Raw genomic sequence first — 16,702 nt, 5'->3', positions numbered from 1 at the left:
GATTATGAAAGACAAATCTCATAACAGTGATAGGGACAAGGAAAATTACACTAAAATGAGAAACCTTTACAGATTAGAAATAAAAAATGCTAAGTGCGGTGCAAATGATGAATATATTTTAAATTCTAAAAATAAATGTAAAGCTGCCTGGACTGTAATTAAAAGGGAAATAAATAATACCAATAAAGAAAGGAGTATCTCTATTGACTGCAATATTCTCAATGAATATTTTGTAAATAGCGTCATCACCCCACCCATCAATTCTGCCTCCGATGCAGAAGCATTGCTCACTTGTGCAAAACAGACAAGAAGTGAGTAGTTCACTTGGACACAAATCACATTAAATGATATTCATAAGTCAATAAACAAATTAAGTAATTCCAAAACAGAAGATTATTATGGACTCAGTAATCTCATCATTAAATGTATAGCAAAAGAAATTGAAATGCCACTTCTCTCACTATCAAACAGAGTACTTGATGAAGGAATATTCCCCGACTGTCTTAAGCTCACAGTTACATTGCCTGTGTATAAAAAAGGTGAAAGAAACCTCCCAAATAACTACAGACCTATTTCAATAGTACCAATCATATCCAAGTTAGTAGAAAATTGTGTGCATAAGCAGATATGCAGGTATTTTGAAACCAACGAAATTTTAAATGAACAACAGTTTGGCTTCAGGTCACACCTATCAACTGTAAAAGCAGTAGAAGCTTTGGTAAGCAATGTTTATGAAGGGTATGAAAACAGGGTATCAATGTCTGGAACACTTATTGACCTAAGTAAAGCTTTTGAGTCGGTGTCACATGACATACTCATCAAAAAGTTAAAATACTATGGCATTGAAGATGACACACTCCAACTATTCAGATCTTATCTAAGCAATAGGTTACAACTTGTATATGCAAATAAGCAGAGGTCAGAAATACTCCCTATACAAAGAGGAATACCCCAAGGCTCTGTTCTTGGACCTTTTCTGTTCATTGTCTATGTTAATGACTTCTCGAATTACATACCGTGTAAGAACATACTATATGCTGACGATATGACATTAATAAGTACAGGAGAGAACTTACAGAGTGTACTGGACAAAAATAGAGAAATGATGCAAATGGCTAATTACTGGTGTCAGGCTAACCAGCTGTGCATAAATCAAACAAAAACAGAAGAAATAATATTTAATCTCAAAGTAACTAAAAATGAAAACAAAACAGTGAAACTACTTGGGCTAATCATAGGCCAAAAGCTCTCATGGGAAGGACACACCAATTATCTATGTAGTAAACTAGCACGAGTACTTTTCTTATTATATAAATTAAGAAACAATGTGAGCAAGCAATTGCTACTCCACTCATACTATGCTTTTTTTCATTCCCAACTGCAATATGGAATATTGCTTTGGGGTAACTCCCCAGGGGCTGAATGTATTTTCAGATGGCAGAAGAAAGCAATCAGGTGCATGGAGGGTTAGCACCCAGAGAGTCCTGCAGAAATTATTTTAAATCTCTTGGCGTAATGACAGTGCCACCCAGAGAGTCCTGCAGAAATTATTTTAAATCTCTTGGCGTAATGACAGTGCCAAGCATGTACATATATAACTGTCTAATATATGCCAGAGAAAATCTGAAAAAAATTGAACATGAGATGTGATGTGCATGCACACAGTACAAGAAACAGTCACCTGCTGGACTTGCCTTCCACAAGACTTGCTGTAGTCCATAATAACTATAAGTATTTAAGCATAAATTTTTTCAATAAGTTACCATGCTCAGCTCGTACAGTACCACTAAATAAATATAAGAATACATTGCAAACCTGGCTGAAAAACAATGAATTCTATACAACTGAAGAATTCTTAGAAACTAATCATCAAAATATATGTTTTACCTAAGTTATGAAGAAAATGTTTTGATATTATATAAGCTAGTTATTTACTGTGATTCTTTTCTTTTGTGTGTATTTAATTACTGTATAAAACATTGTTTTACATAATGCTGAAGAAAAGGTCTTTAGTTCCTTTTCTCCCCTTTCTGTAACTATTTGAATATTGTACTAAAACTAAAACCCTCTGTAAACTTTGACGAAGCCAATTGTATGAAAAATACTGAAAGGCTAATAAAAATATTCTATTCTATTCTATTCTATTCATCCTCAAAGGACTGTTGCTGAAAGTCCCAGTTATAAGAGAAATGCCATCATAACAATCATTTATTTGCGAAAGCTATTTGTGCTCCATTGATCTTCTTTCCCTAATAGCAATGCCCTTCCTACACAAAATTACACAAGATTGAACTTTTTTTAAAAAATATTACTTTACTGGTGTTTCTTAATTTCTTTCTCCTTCTTTGTTGATTATTGCAACTTTCTGTCATAGTTTTCTTCTTGTTGCTATGCAAGCAGTTGTCTTGTATCTTATCCCCCATGCCTTTGGCATCATCTGAAATGTCTAAACTTTAAAGTACCCACCTCTCTACTAGTTCCTTTTGAAGTTTGCATTTCTAAGCATAATAATCTTTTCTGTTCATCCAGTTCATCCTCAGCTATTACATGTCATCTGTCATTTTTATATGAGTTACTGTGTTATTGATTTCACTCCTGTCCTGTTTTCCTGTTATATCTCCCTTAATTATAGGAGTTTTCTTTACTTGGGTTACAAAGGTTTTACAAGGAAACTCTTTTTTACTTCTTGAATAACTTGTCAGAGTGTAAAAGTCTGTAGTTTCATGTGGACACCTTGTATACTGAGTAACCAAATTTAATTTCTCTACATTTCTCTTACTTTTATAGCACGGCAGACTTCAGAAATGCGTTCCTGAAAACTATTCGCCAAATAATTCGTGAGAGTGTTCGTAATATGAGCATCCCTGCAACGAAGCCAGGATCAGGATCTGGGGCTCTAGTGTCATCTGCATCAACATCAGCAACACCCAGCAGTGGCACAGCCACTAAGGTTCCGGCAGGTAGTGCTGCCTCTAGCAGTATGAGTGGAACTGGAGGCAGTGGGCCTTCTGGTGGAGACAGTCATCAACAGCAGCAACATCAGCAGCAACAGCAACATCATCAACAGCAGCAGCAACAACAACAACAGCAGCAGCAGCAACAACAACAACAGCAACAGCAGCAACAGCAACAGGCAACATCTAGCAAGGGTGTAGTAATTCTGCAGGGATCACACACTTTGGGAAAGCCAAAGAAACCACCAAAGGGCCTTCAGCGACACTCGGCTGGCAACATTGACTATGACAATCTTGATCGAACTGGTGAAAGTGGTTCCCAAGAAACTCCTAGCAGTTTCCGAGCACGTAGCAAGACTGTTAGTGATGGTGCTGGTGAGTTGTATTAAACTTTAATCTACTAAATTAAATTATAATTCCAGTAGTAATGGGAATTTTGAACTGATTATGTGTAGTTATAGAAAGAAGATTTTACTGCGTGTTTAATTGTTGAAGTATCAGGAAGTGAATATGAACACCTAGAATATCAGCAGAAGCACAAATAGTCAATTTTCTTAGCAATAAGGTCATTAAAAATTCAGTTTCTTTGAAATTAAGTAATACATTTTTCTGAGTCTCCATTATTATGAGTCTTGAAAAGTGGCATTACCAAGTCGAAATTCAGAAAGAAGACAAAATGACTGGCAATTATTTACCTCCAGGTGTGAAATTCATAGAAACACAACAGTAGACAATACTAAGCCTGACTTTCAGAACTTTTATGTTCCTTCTTCCAGGAGGGAAGAGGGTTTGAATGGGATGAATGGAAGGGGGGACATTCCACTCAAACCTTATGTTTAAAAGGACTCACCTTTTGCCACGAGCCATGGATAATGTGAGTCAAAGATGAGAAATAAGATATCAGAGAGTTTAGTAGATCAAATTTTGTAATTTCAGTCCAGAGGGGCATAGTGACAAATAAATGTGAATTAAAGGGAAACTGAAATGAAAAGTTTAATGTTATCTGATTCTTCCAGATTCTTCCATTGGTTCAAGGTAGAACAAAATTATAGTAAATGAAAAGCAATATAATTGTTAATTAACATACATAATACCTTTTGTATGTGTGTTTTCCTTCTGCCACTTGTGTGAATACATTTTTAATCTATCTAATTACATTATTTTTTCAAAAATTCATTATTATTAACTCTCTAGAACATAAGCAATATAGTGCTTTTTGTTTAAAAGTTGAATGAATTATACAATTAAAAATGGGAGGAAAGGGGTAAAAGAGAGGGAGAAAACAGTTAAAAGAGAGATAACGGAAAATTAAAATAAATACAAAAAATTAATTGAATAAAAATGACATTTTGCCATTGAGAAACAAAGTAAGATTGTTATTAGAAGTCATAACTAAGATGGTGCCTGGGTGTGAGGGTATGTTGCAGAGCATGTTCCCAAGTCCTTGGTTCAATGAAAATAATACTGGGTGGATGGATTAGTGAAACAAGAAACATAACTTCCAAAATCTTGGGTTAGTGTTTTCTACTCTAAGTGCTCCTTTCAGTAACAGTGGAAATTTCATCTCCAGAATCTAAGTACTAACCAGTCATTCTCTCTCTCTCTCTCTCTCTCTCTCTCTCTCTCTCTCTCTCTCTCTTGGTAATTTAGATGGTATTTTTGCATCAATTAAAAATAATTACTTCTAATTATTAAAAATACTGTAACAATATTATGAAAAGGAAAGTTGCTACTCACCATATAGTGGAGGTGCTGAGTCACAAATTGGGACAACAAAAAGACTGTCACAAATAAAGCTTTCAGCCAGTAAGGCCCTCATCAAAAATAGATGACAGACAAACATGTCTGGGTGAGTTGACAAAGGCCTGTAAGGTCAAAAGCTTTATTTGTGATAGTCCTTTTTTGGACCTATCTGCAACTCAGTACCTCCACTATATGATAAGTAGCAGTTTTCCTTTTCATAATATTGTTACGTTCCATCCTGGATTATTACAAATACTGTATATACATGGGTGGCAGGCATGAGTAAGTATCAAGGGTTGTACATGGGTTTTGTAAGTTGAACTCTGTAAACCATACTCCATTTTTAGTCAATGAGCATTTTTTTCCAGAACTGGAAAGTAATTGATGACAGTAGAAAAGTCCCCATTGCAATAATATAGTGATGTGCCCTGCATTCAGGAAACATGTCACTAAAAATTCATTTTCAGCTAATATGCCAGTCGTCCTTTGAGGGTGATAACTATTTTACATGTATTTTGTGTTGGAGTCATTGCACAAGTAGATCATATGAAGGTGTGGGTAATTACCCTGAAATATTTGTGCAGCATGCTATACATGTTGATGATTGATACACCACAGAGTGTTTCTGTCTTTAATGGTAGGAGTCTTTTTTTTTTTAAGTGGTCTCTGAAAAATGCAACTGACCCAGTGGAAATTAGCACAAGTAAGCTAGCAATTTATAGTAAAGAAGTACATTAGAATTACTGATGATACTGTAATCTGGTTAGACTCTGAAAAGGGTATAAATTGTAAAATGAAGATGGTGACAGATACCCTAGTTACCATTAAACCAAAAATACACACAAAAATCCATGAATGCTGGATAAAGATGGGAGAACAAATAGAAAAATATGAAATCCATCTTTAAATCAAATATTTCATCTTACTATTTCTGTAGTGTAGCTACAATAGCAACAGGAATATAATAGTTCTTGAAAAAAAGATTGCTATGTTCAAACTAGTCTAAAGGATAAATTTAATGTATTAATACATAAACACATATTCCTTGATGTCTTAACGAGCCTTATTTTCCTGTTCCCATGTCTTGTGAAAGCTTCCGTATGTTTCTCTGCTTGCTAATTCTGCAGAAAACCACCTCTTTTCTTATCTTATCGGTCTCTAATTTTCAACATTCCTCCTTTAGTACCATATCTCAGTTACTTCTATTCTCTTCTTCTCCAGTTTTCCCATAGTTTATGATTCATTTATTTATGATTCACTTACAAATAATTTTGAACTCCAAATGTACATTCTCAGAAATTTGTTTGTAAAATTAAGGCTAATATTTGATATTAGCAGACTTTTTTGGCCAGGAAAGCATTCTTTTTCCTGAGCTTCATCCACATATGTCATTTTGCTTCCCTGGTACTGGAATTTCTTCACTTCATTTACTTCATGCTCCTCAGTTTTGATGTTAAGTTTATTATTAATCTCATTTCTGGTGCACCTCATTATTTTTGTTTTTCTTTTATTTACTCTCTACCGATAGTGTGTAGTTGTTAGATTGTTCATACTATTCAGCAGGTGCTGCAGTTCTTCCTTGCTTTCAGTGAGAACAGCAATGTCACACTTCATTCTTATCATTGATATCCTTTCACCCTGAATTCTAATTCCACTCCCAAATCTTTCTTATATTTCCTACGCAGTAGGTGCAAAAGACTACTTCACTGTCTTACACTCTTTCTAATCCAGTCACTTCATTCTTGGTCTTCCATTCATATTTTTCCCTCCTAATTCTCGTATATTTCAGATTACCTGCCTTCCCCCGTAGCTTACATCTATTTTCCTGAGGATTTCGAACATTTTGCTGTACGAAAAAGTTAATATGACATAGGAAAGTCATGGGTGGATTACAAATAATGCAAATAATAAAGGTAAACACCCATTTTACAGTTGAGGCACTGAGTGCTTGACAGGCACAAAAACAAGACTGAAATGAATGAGGGGATTCTTCTTCTCACAAAAAGAGAAGGGGAGAACTAAACTATTCAAAGATTAGTATGAACCTTATCCAGTGCCACAGATCAAGATGCCCATATTTGGAGAGAAGGAGAAGAAAAATCAGTACTAGTGTTGACTGTTATTGTACAGGTCCCTGCCTCCATAAATGTAAAGCAAATGTGCCCTGCGGCTCATCAGTTTTCACAATATATACTGTAGATTTTTGTGTTCTGCAATCATTCAGTATTGTGGTATATATCTTTCCTGTACATATATGTGTATGGATAGATGACTAGATCTTCTTGAACAGTAATACAGGTCTATTTACATTTTACATAGTTCTTGGAGAATGATGTAAATTCAACAGTTTCTTTACAATGGTTTTCGCAGCCACTTGGAATGTGTTGAAGTTAGATACCTGATTCTGCTGGCAGTAAAAAGTACAAATTTATTACAGCCATGTTTTGTCTTCTGAGCCATTGTCAAATGATACATAAAATATGATATAATGCAGCTAAGTTATACATATGTAGATTGTAACCTCAAAGCCCTATAAATGTATTGGTGCACAAAGTAAATTTCAGGCATCGTCAATGAAAATACTTAATTGCATATTCATGTGGGTGAAGAACATTTGTGCATTGACTGCTTTTTAAATTTGACATATGTGTCAACAAACAGACATGTTAGGACCTGCATAGAATGCAATAATATCTATTAATTTTATAGTTATTTACTTGGTATTGGATCATTCCCCAGTGATGATACTATATACATACGATACTATATCATAGATGACAATGAAGAATTCATATTATAAGAAATGAGAGTATGCATAGGTATAATGTTAATTATTTACAAAAATACATTAAACATTTTTAAAATTTTTTGTTGTTCTGACAGTGGAGAAAGGAAAAAGAAAAGCAAAATATGTAAGAGCCCGCAGAATAAAATTTATAGTAGTTCCACACTGCAAATAAATGTTATTACAAACACATACATAAAAAGAAAGTAATTTTAGTTTTTATCTTCTCTGTATATTATTTTGTCTATTTTCTCAAAACTTTCAGGTTTTTCCTTCTAGATCTCTGGCCACCTTATTTGGTCTGGACTCCAGAAAGATTGCTCTCACAGGTACTTGTAATGTGAAAGACATCCTACTAACACGCACCAAACAGATTTTCTGTTACATATCAAAGTGTTACCCTAACATCCTTACTTACTGAAATGTATTTAGGTGTAACTAGAATAATGCTGGGGAATGAGAAGACTAATGAGAATTAACAATTTAACTGGTGTTGTAATTGATAGTGAACACTCTAAATTTAAGTAACAGTTAAATATAGATTGTATATGTATCTAAGAGCAGGGCATAGTTTCGCTGTTCAACTGCTTGAAAAGAGCGTTATACTCTATTTTATTGGTCCTGTTGCCTACAAAAACAGTTTATGCATAATCCATTGGCCAAGTCAGTTTATAAATATACAGGTGAAAGTGGTTCCTGTGCAAATTTGCTTAAAATTATGAATAGTACACTTCATACATTAAGTATTTCAGTAGAGTAAAAGCAGTGATGCTATAAACTATTTACCAAAGGTTTTGTCCTCAGTAAATGATTTTATTTATATGTTCAGGAATTTTGTTATGAAGTTTAACTCCCATGTGAAAAGTACCACTTTGTTGATTTAGGTCATATATAAGTTTTTGTTTTGTCTGTCAAAGTTAACATAACTACAACAGTTTTCTTTGTGATCTACTGTCCATACTCATTACATTGATCATAAAGAATATAAGGGTTCCCATAATGTACATACATGATAAAGGAGGAATGTCAGATACCTTAAATAGTGGTTTACACGAGTCTCTAGGTTTGCTTCATAATATGATTCTAATGGCCCTATTTTGCAGTTTGCTTTGGAGTTGCCCCAAAGTGTGACTCCATATTTAAGGTGAGAATGAAAGTAGGCATAGATGAGCTTTAGAATAACTCAAAATGTGACCCTGTATTTAAGGTGAAATTGTGAGTAGGCATGATGTGCATTCTTTTCTGTTTTCTCACTATAGCAGGATTTTAGTAAACAAAGAGCAATTTTAGCAATGACCAGTTGTAGATTTTTTGTTTTGTTTTAAAAGCCATTTTCATAGTACTTATACTTACAATCAGAACAGGTTCATTGTAATAACATATTTAAAATAGTTAATGCCAAAAGTAAATGTATAAAATTTACAAGAATGAGTTAAAACAGCTGATTTCTGTGCCATATTTCTTTTTCTGTTTCCCATTGTTTTGTTGGTCATTTTTGACCATGGAAAGATCCTGCGCATCTGTTTCATGGGAGCTAGTTACTTGTTCTGTGTAATCAGAAAGAGACTTGTCTAGTGTAGTGTACACTATGAATATCTCTTCACAGCAAGTAAAGACAGATGAAAGCCCCTCTCACTGTAAAAAGTGAGATGTGATGAACTTTTTTGCAGTCGAAAATATCAACTTTTGTGGAATTTGCTGTAGATCTCTGTTTTTTACTCATTGTAAAGGGGTATAAAAGGCAGTGTTCATACTGGTCTTTGTGCATAAGAGTTGGTGAACAGATATTTGCAACATTCAGTCATCACAGGTGACCTTGAAAAGTGTGTGGACTAATTTATAAAACTGAATCAATGCTTCCTGATTCGAAAATTGTATGACCATTTTGTCTGGTAAACACTCAAGCAGGATGATGAAACTGTTTTAATCTTGCAGAAGCATGCACATTTTTTATCATATGTGACAAATTAAAACTATTTGCCAGACTCAAACCATAACACCTGTCTTCTGTTCCAGTTTAGCCACACAATTGTACCTCAGTGATAAGAGTCTAAACTTCAACTTGCCACTGGATCCTCATTACATGTGATAATCAAAGCATATAGTCCACCAAGAGTGAAAATTTTTCACTCTCTTTTAAAACTTTGAGGTTGTGGTGAAATTAAACTCTCCAGGATGCTCATTCCTTAAAGATTTGTAGCTTCACAATGTGATAAGAAAGCTTCTTTAAATTTGGATTGAGTAAGGTAGCACAGTAGCAAGACACAGGATGTACATTCAAGAAGACACTGGTCCAAATCCCTGTCCAGCCATCTAGATTTAAGTTTTCCATAGTTTCCCTATGTCATGAAGGAAAGTCTTGTGAATGTTTCTCTGAAAGGGACATTACTAATTTTCTTTCCCATCCTTCCTCTGTCTGTGCTTGTGCTGTGACTCCAATTCCTCATCATTGATGGGTCTTTAAAATTTAATCTTCTTTTCTGTGGACTTAGGAAGATACAGAGAGGAACTGGAGGCAATCTGAAGTGTTGAGTTAATTTGTGAAGTGCATACTCAATGACAAAACCACTTCCTGTGATATGCAGACATCTGATTTTGAGTTTCGGGCCAATGTACATTTTTAACCAGTCTCAAATGATCAACTAGAGGGTTTATTATGGCTCCAAATGTTGTCATGGACCACACAGATGATCAGATAATTTCATTATCTGAAGAGAGATTGCTTAAACTAGTGTTAAGGTGCAGCAAATGCTATTAAATTCAATGTGGCTCTGAGCAAATGTAGATGGTAGTATGTGGCTAATATTGATGTATTCCATCTTTTTTAGTGTTGTTAATTTCTCCTCCATCACTAACATCCTACTTTTACAGTCCTTGACCTGAAGATAGAGTGTTCCAATCCTTATGGGAGAAGAATGTTGAGCCACATCCCAAACATCATTGGCAGTTCAAGCATACAGCAAATGATGGTGCTGCATAGGAAAATGGCAGTAAGAGACAGAATAGGATACCAAGCACACTCAGTGTGTATACCTGGGGGCCTCATTAACGTGTTGAAGAGGCTATTCTAGGAGCCATTGACGGAATAGAGTGCAAGCAACTGCAGATTGTGACACACATTGGAAAAAATTATGCTTGTCGTCTGGACTTCGAGGTCATATTTGAATCATTCCAGCATCTGACAGAGAAGGTTGAGAAGACTAGCCTTGCCCATCGAGTTTCAAAAGAGCTCACAATTTAAATCATTGTCTCGAGAACTGATTATGGCCTTTGGTTCTGAGTTGATTGGAAGGACTGAACCAGAGTTGTTGAAAGTTCTGTGACAAGTAGGCTACAACTTCCTGGAGTTGTGCCATAGGGTTGAGAACTGTAGGTTGCCCCTAAATGGGTCAGATGTGCACTACACATCAGAGGCTGCTACCCAGGTAGCCATCTGTGTGTGGGGTGCACACAGGGCTTTTTTTGTTTTGTCTAAAAAAAAAAAAATTAGGTGACTCTCCATAAAATCCATGTAATGATAGCTGTAGGAAACCCACAAGTACCAGTGTAAGATTGAAAGAAATGCCTCCCACAGGTGAGAGTATTAAAATCCTAATAGTTACGTGCCAAAATATTCTCAACAAAGTGACAGTTTGAAGTGTTCCTAAAAAGCAGTGAAGCTCATATAATACTAGGAACAGAATGCTGGTTGAAAACTAAAATTGATACCATTGAAATTTTTGGGGAAAATTTAATATTATATTGAAAGAAAGGCTAATGGGAAATGAAAGTGGTGTATTTGTCTCAGTAGACAAGAAACTCAAATCTACCAAGACAGAAACTGAAGCTGCATGTGGGATTGCTTGGGCAAGACTCACTATCAGTGATGGCATAAAATGGTAATTGGATCCTTCTGTCACCAACCATTAGACCCATATCTTGAGGTAACTGAAAACTTTTGAGAAAATCTCAGTTTGCTTGTGTGTAAGTTTCCCAATCATACTGTAATCATTGGTGGAGACTTTAATCATCCATTAACCAATTGGGGAAATTACAGTTTTGTTAGTGGTGGGCATTATAAGACATTCTGTGATACATTACTAAATACCTTCTCTGAAACCTGCCTAGGACAGATAGTTCAGAACCCCAGTCATGGTAGAAATATATTGGATCTAATGGCAACAAACAGACCTGACCTCTTTGAGGATGTCCATATCGAAATTGGTAGTGACAATGAGGCAGTTATAACAACAATGAATACAAAAACACAAAGGGCAACTAAAACAGGCATGAAGATAAGTGTGTTCAATAAAATAGGAAAAAATTGGGAGTGTCATATTTCAATGAGAAACTTGAAAATTTCAGCACAGAGCCAAAGCATGTAGATGAACTGTGGTGCAAGTTTAAAAGAATAGTTGACCACACTCTGGATAGATATTTATCCAGTAGAACAGTTCATAATGGGAGAGACCCTCCTTGGTATACAGTCACTGTAAAGAAACTTCTAAACATACAGTGACTACTGCATAATAGATGTAGAACAAAGCAGAGGACTATAGATAAAGAGATCCTAAATGAAACATGTTTGGCTGTCAAGAAGCCAAATCATGAAAGCTTCAGTGACTACCATAGCAGAAGACTGTCGAACAGCCTTCACAATTCCCAAACATTTGTGGCCACAAGTAAAGGCTGTTAATGGCAGCAAAGTTAGTATCCAGTGCATAGTGAATGAGGCAGGAACTGAAATTGAGGGTAGCAAAACAAAAACTAAAATGCTTAATTCTGTTTTCTAATGTTCCTTTATGAAGGAAAACCCAGGAAAATTGCATCAATTTAGTCCTCATACAACCTGAAAGATGAGTGAAATTGGTATTAGTGTTAGTAGTATTGAGAAACAGCTGAAATTGTTAGAAATAAATAAAGTGCCAAGGCCCACTGGAATTCCAGACAGATTCTATATTGAATTTTTGACTGAGTTAGCCCTCAATTCTAATTATAATCTGTCATAGATCCCTCAAACAAAAACCCATACTGCCACGTGTGATTAGCCGAGCGGTCTAAGGCGCTGCAGTCATGGACTGTGTGGCAGAGGTTTGAGTCCTCCCTCGGGCATGGATGTGTGTGTGTGTCCTTAGGATAATTTAGGTTAAGTAGTGTGTAAGCTTAGGGACTGATGACCTTTGCAGTTAAGTCCCATAAGATTTCACACACATTTGAACAATTTTTTGAAAAACCTGTACCCAGTAGTTACAAAATAGCACAGATAACTCTCATCTACAAGAAGGGTAATAGAAGTGATCCACAAAACTGCAGTCCAATATGCAGAATGAGATTTTTACTTTGCAGCAAAGTGTACACTGATATGAAACTTCCTGGCAGATTAAAACTGTGTGCCGGACCGAGACTCGAACTCAGAACCTTTGCCTTTCATGGGCAAGTGCTCTACCAACTGAGCTACCCAAGCATGACTCACGCCCCATCCTCACAGCCTTACTTCTGCCAGTACCTCATCTCATACCTTCCAAACTTTACAGAAGCTCTCCTGTGAACCTTGCAGAACTAGCACTCCTGAAAGAAAGGATATTGCGGAGACATGGCTTAGCCACAGCTTGGGGGTTGTTTCCAGAATGAGATTTTCACTCTGCAGCAGTGTGTGCACTGATATGAAACTTCATGGCAGATTAAAACTGTGCCGGACCGAGACTCAAACTTGGGACCTTTGCCTTTCGCGGGCAAGTGCTCTACCAACTGAGATACCCAAGTATGACTCATGCCCCGTCCTCACAGCTTTACTTCTGCCAGTACCTCGTCTCCTATCTTCCAAACTTTACAGAAGCTCTCCTGCGAACCTTGCACAATTATCACTCCTGAAAGAGAGGATATTGTGGAGACATGGCTTAGCTACAGCCTGGGGGTTGTTTCCAGAATGAGATTTTCACTCTGCAGCAGAGTGTGCAGTCCAATATCTGTGACATTGATTTGTTGTAGAATCTTAGAACATATTCTGAGCTCAAACATAATCAGTCATTTTGAACAGAATAACATTCTTCATGCCAGTCAGAAACAGATTCCACAAACATTGATCATGTGAAACCCAGCTCATACTTTCTCTCACATGACATACTGAAAGCATTGGATCAAGGAAGTCAGGTAGATGCAGTATTTCTTGATTTCTGAAAAGCATTTGATTCAGTAACACACTATGCTTAGCATCAAAAGTTTCATCACATGAGGTATCAAGTGAAATTTGTGTCTTGATTGAGGACTTTTTATTAGAGAGCACATAGCATGTTACCTTGCACGGAGAGCCATTGTCAGATACGGAACTAGCTTTGGGTGAGCTCCAAAGAAGTGTGGTGGTACCCTTGCTGTTCATGTTGTATATCAATGATGTTGTGTACAATATTAATAGTAACTTCAGACTTTCTGCATATGATGCAGTTATTTATAATGAAGTACTGTCTGAAAGAAGCTGCATAAATATTCAGTGAGATCTTGATAAGATTTCAAAGTGGTGCAAAGATTGGCAGCTTGCTTTAAATATTCAGAAATGTAAAACTGTGCACTTCACAAAAAAAGAATGTTGTATCCTAGGACTATAATGTCAATGAATCACGGTTGGAATTGGCCAACTCATACAAGTACCTGAGTGTAATACTTTGTAGGGATATCAAATGGAATGATCACATAGACTCAGTCTGGGTAAGCAGGGAGTGTGTGGCCCATTCTACAACGTTGCTCAGGTGTGTGGAATCTGTACCAAATAGGACTAACTGGGGATATTAGAAGCTATACAGAGAAGGGCAGTGGCAGAGTGTTTCAGTGATACCAAAGAAACTGAACTTGCAGACTCTCAAAGATAGACGTAAACTATCCTGACAAAATGTATTAACAAAGTTTCAAGAAACAACTTTGATGGCTCAAGGAATATACTACATCACCTATGTATCACTCACACGTGGATTTTGAGGACAAGGTTAGAATAATTACAGCATGCACAGAGGCAGTCAAACAATCACCTACCCCCAGTCCACATGTGAATGGAATGGGAAGAAACCATAATAACTGGTACAATGGGACATACCTTCAGCCATGCACTTCACAGTGGTTTGCTGAGCATGAACATTAATTTAGATGTAGATTTTCACAGTGTCTCTATTAGATGGACAATACATTTGCTATTCAGCAGGTGCAGACTTGCTTCCTTTCATTCCATGCCTGTGCATAAGAACACAAACATAACAGTGTGCTGCATAGTCATTCATCCTCATGATGCAGATATACACTTGATACTTCCTACACATCAGAAGAAGACAATTTCAGGTCGCTTCCACTAGTGTCAAATCCAAGCCAGTGCTGTACGAGATACATATTGTCCCAAATGCTCATTATCTTACACTCATACTCATAAATTAAGGATAATGCTGATACATGGTGAAACAACACTCTGGTGGGCAGTTTTCGGGTTTAAATAACCTCGGGGTATGACCATGCGGTGCATTTGATCTGCGGTCGTTGCATAGAGGCGCTGGCAGCAGTCCACATATGCAGAGGTGTGTTGGTGCATGTCGGAGTACAGTGCAGTGAGTAAGTATGCAGATGTTTCCAGACGTGCTAATGGTGACTGTGTGTTGAAAATGGCTAAAAGAACACATATTGATGACGTTATGAGGGGCAGAATACTAGGGCAACTGGAGGCTGGTCAAACACAGCAGGTTGTAGCATGGGCCCTCCGTGTGCCACAAAGTGTGATCTCAAGATTATGGCAACGATCCCAGCAGACAGGGAACATGTCCAGGTGCTACAGTATGGGTTGTTCACAGTGTACAACACAACAAGAAGACTGATATCTCACCATCAGTGCCCGCAGACGGTCATGGAGTACTGCAGATAGCCTTGCTCGGGACCTTACCACAGCCACTGGATCAGTTGTCTCCAGACATACAGTCTACAGATGACTGAACAGAGATGGTTTATTCTCTTGGAGACCTGCAAGGTGCATTCCACTGACCCCTGGTCACAGGAGAGCCCATAAAGCCTGGTTTCAAGAACACAGTACATGGTCATTGGAACAGTGGTCCCAGGTTATGTTCACGGATGAGTCCAGGTGTAGTCTGAACAGTGATTGTCACCGGGTTTTCATCTGGCGTAAACCAAGAACCAGATACCAACCCCTTAATGTCCTTGAAAGGGACCTGTATGGAGGTCTTGGTTGATGGGGTGGGGTGGGATTGTGATTGGTGCACGTACACCCCTGCATATCTTTGACTGAGGAACTGTGACAGGTCAGACATAGCGGGACATCATTTTGCACCAGTATGTCCACCTTTCAGCGGTGCAGTGGGTCCCACCTTCTTCATGATGGATGATAAAGCACTGCCCCACCGAGCTGCCATCATGGAGGAGTACATTGAAACAGAAGATATCAGGCAAATGGAGTGGCCTGCCTGTTCTCCAGACATAAACCCCATTAAGCACATCTGGGATGCTCTCAGACAACACATTGCTGCACGTCTTCAGACCCCTACAACACTTCAGGAGCTCCTACAGGCACTGGTGCAAGAATGAGAGGCTTTACCCCAGCAGCTGCTCGAACACCTGATCCAGAGTATACCAACCCATTGTGCAGCCTATGTACATGTGCATGGTAATCATATCCCATATTGATGTCGGGTTACTTGTGCAGGAAACAGTGGTGTTTTGTAGCAGGTTTATTTTGGTACGGTTTTTTCAACTTATCACCGATACTGTGGACTTCAAGATCTGTGTTGTGTATGTTCCCTATGTGCCTATGCTGTTAGCACCATTTTGTGTAGTACCATGTTGTGTGGCACCACATTGTGCAATTATCCTTAATTTATGAACATGAGTGTATTTTGAGACTGCCTTTTGTACTGAAATTTTTCATATCTGCTGTAGACTGTAATGCTTTCCTGCTTCTCTATGAATAATCACATGTAATGAATCTGAACAGTGTAAGCTGTGTGTACCTATTTAGATCTACAGTAAATTTTTTCTTTGATCTGACAGTTCTGATCCAAATTCTAACATAACTACTGGCTTAAACGGTCAGTCATCACAACAACAAATCAAACAATGCACTCCGCATAGTTTGTAGAATCCAATCTACTAATGCATTCAGTTAGCTAATCTTATGCTCCGTTAATAGTTCCGAAGTATCAACTTTTTGCAGAATGAGTCACTTTTTTTTTTAATTTGTTTGTGTGTCTGTTTATATGGT

General features: G+C 37.2%; 1 protein-coding gene across 1 annotated transcript in view; it reads left to right on the top strand.

Moving 5' to 3' along the window:
• Positions 1–16,702, top strand: part of LOC126100239 (protein still life, isoforms C/SIF type 2) — a 939,475-nt gene that overhangs the window by 900,834 nt on the left and 21,939 nt on the right. Inside the window, exon 18 of the mRNA XM_049910820.1 lies at positions 2,788–3,329. Coding sequence (XP_049766777.1) covers positions 2,788–3,329 — 542 coding nt within the window. The remainder of the gene's footprint in view (positions 1–2,787; positions 3,330–16,702) is intronic.

This window comes from Schistocerca cancellata, chromosome 9 (assembly GCF_023864275.1).
Source record: "Schistocerca cancellata isolate TAMUIC-IGC-003103 chromosome 9, iqSchCanc2.1, whole genome shotgun sequence".
Classification (NCBI taxonomy): domain Eukaryota; kingdom Metazoa; phylum Arthropoda; class Insecta; order Orthoptera; family Acrididae; genus Schistocerca; species Schistocerca cancellata.
The sequence above is the reverse complement of the archived record's forward strand: the minus strand, read 5'-3'. Positions and strand labels throughout refer to the sequence as shown.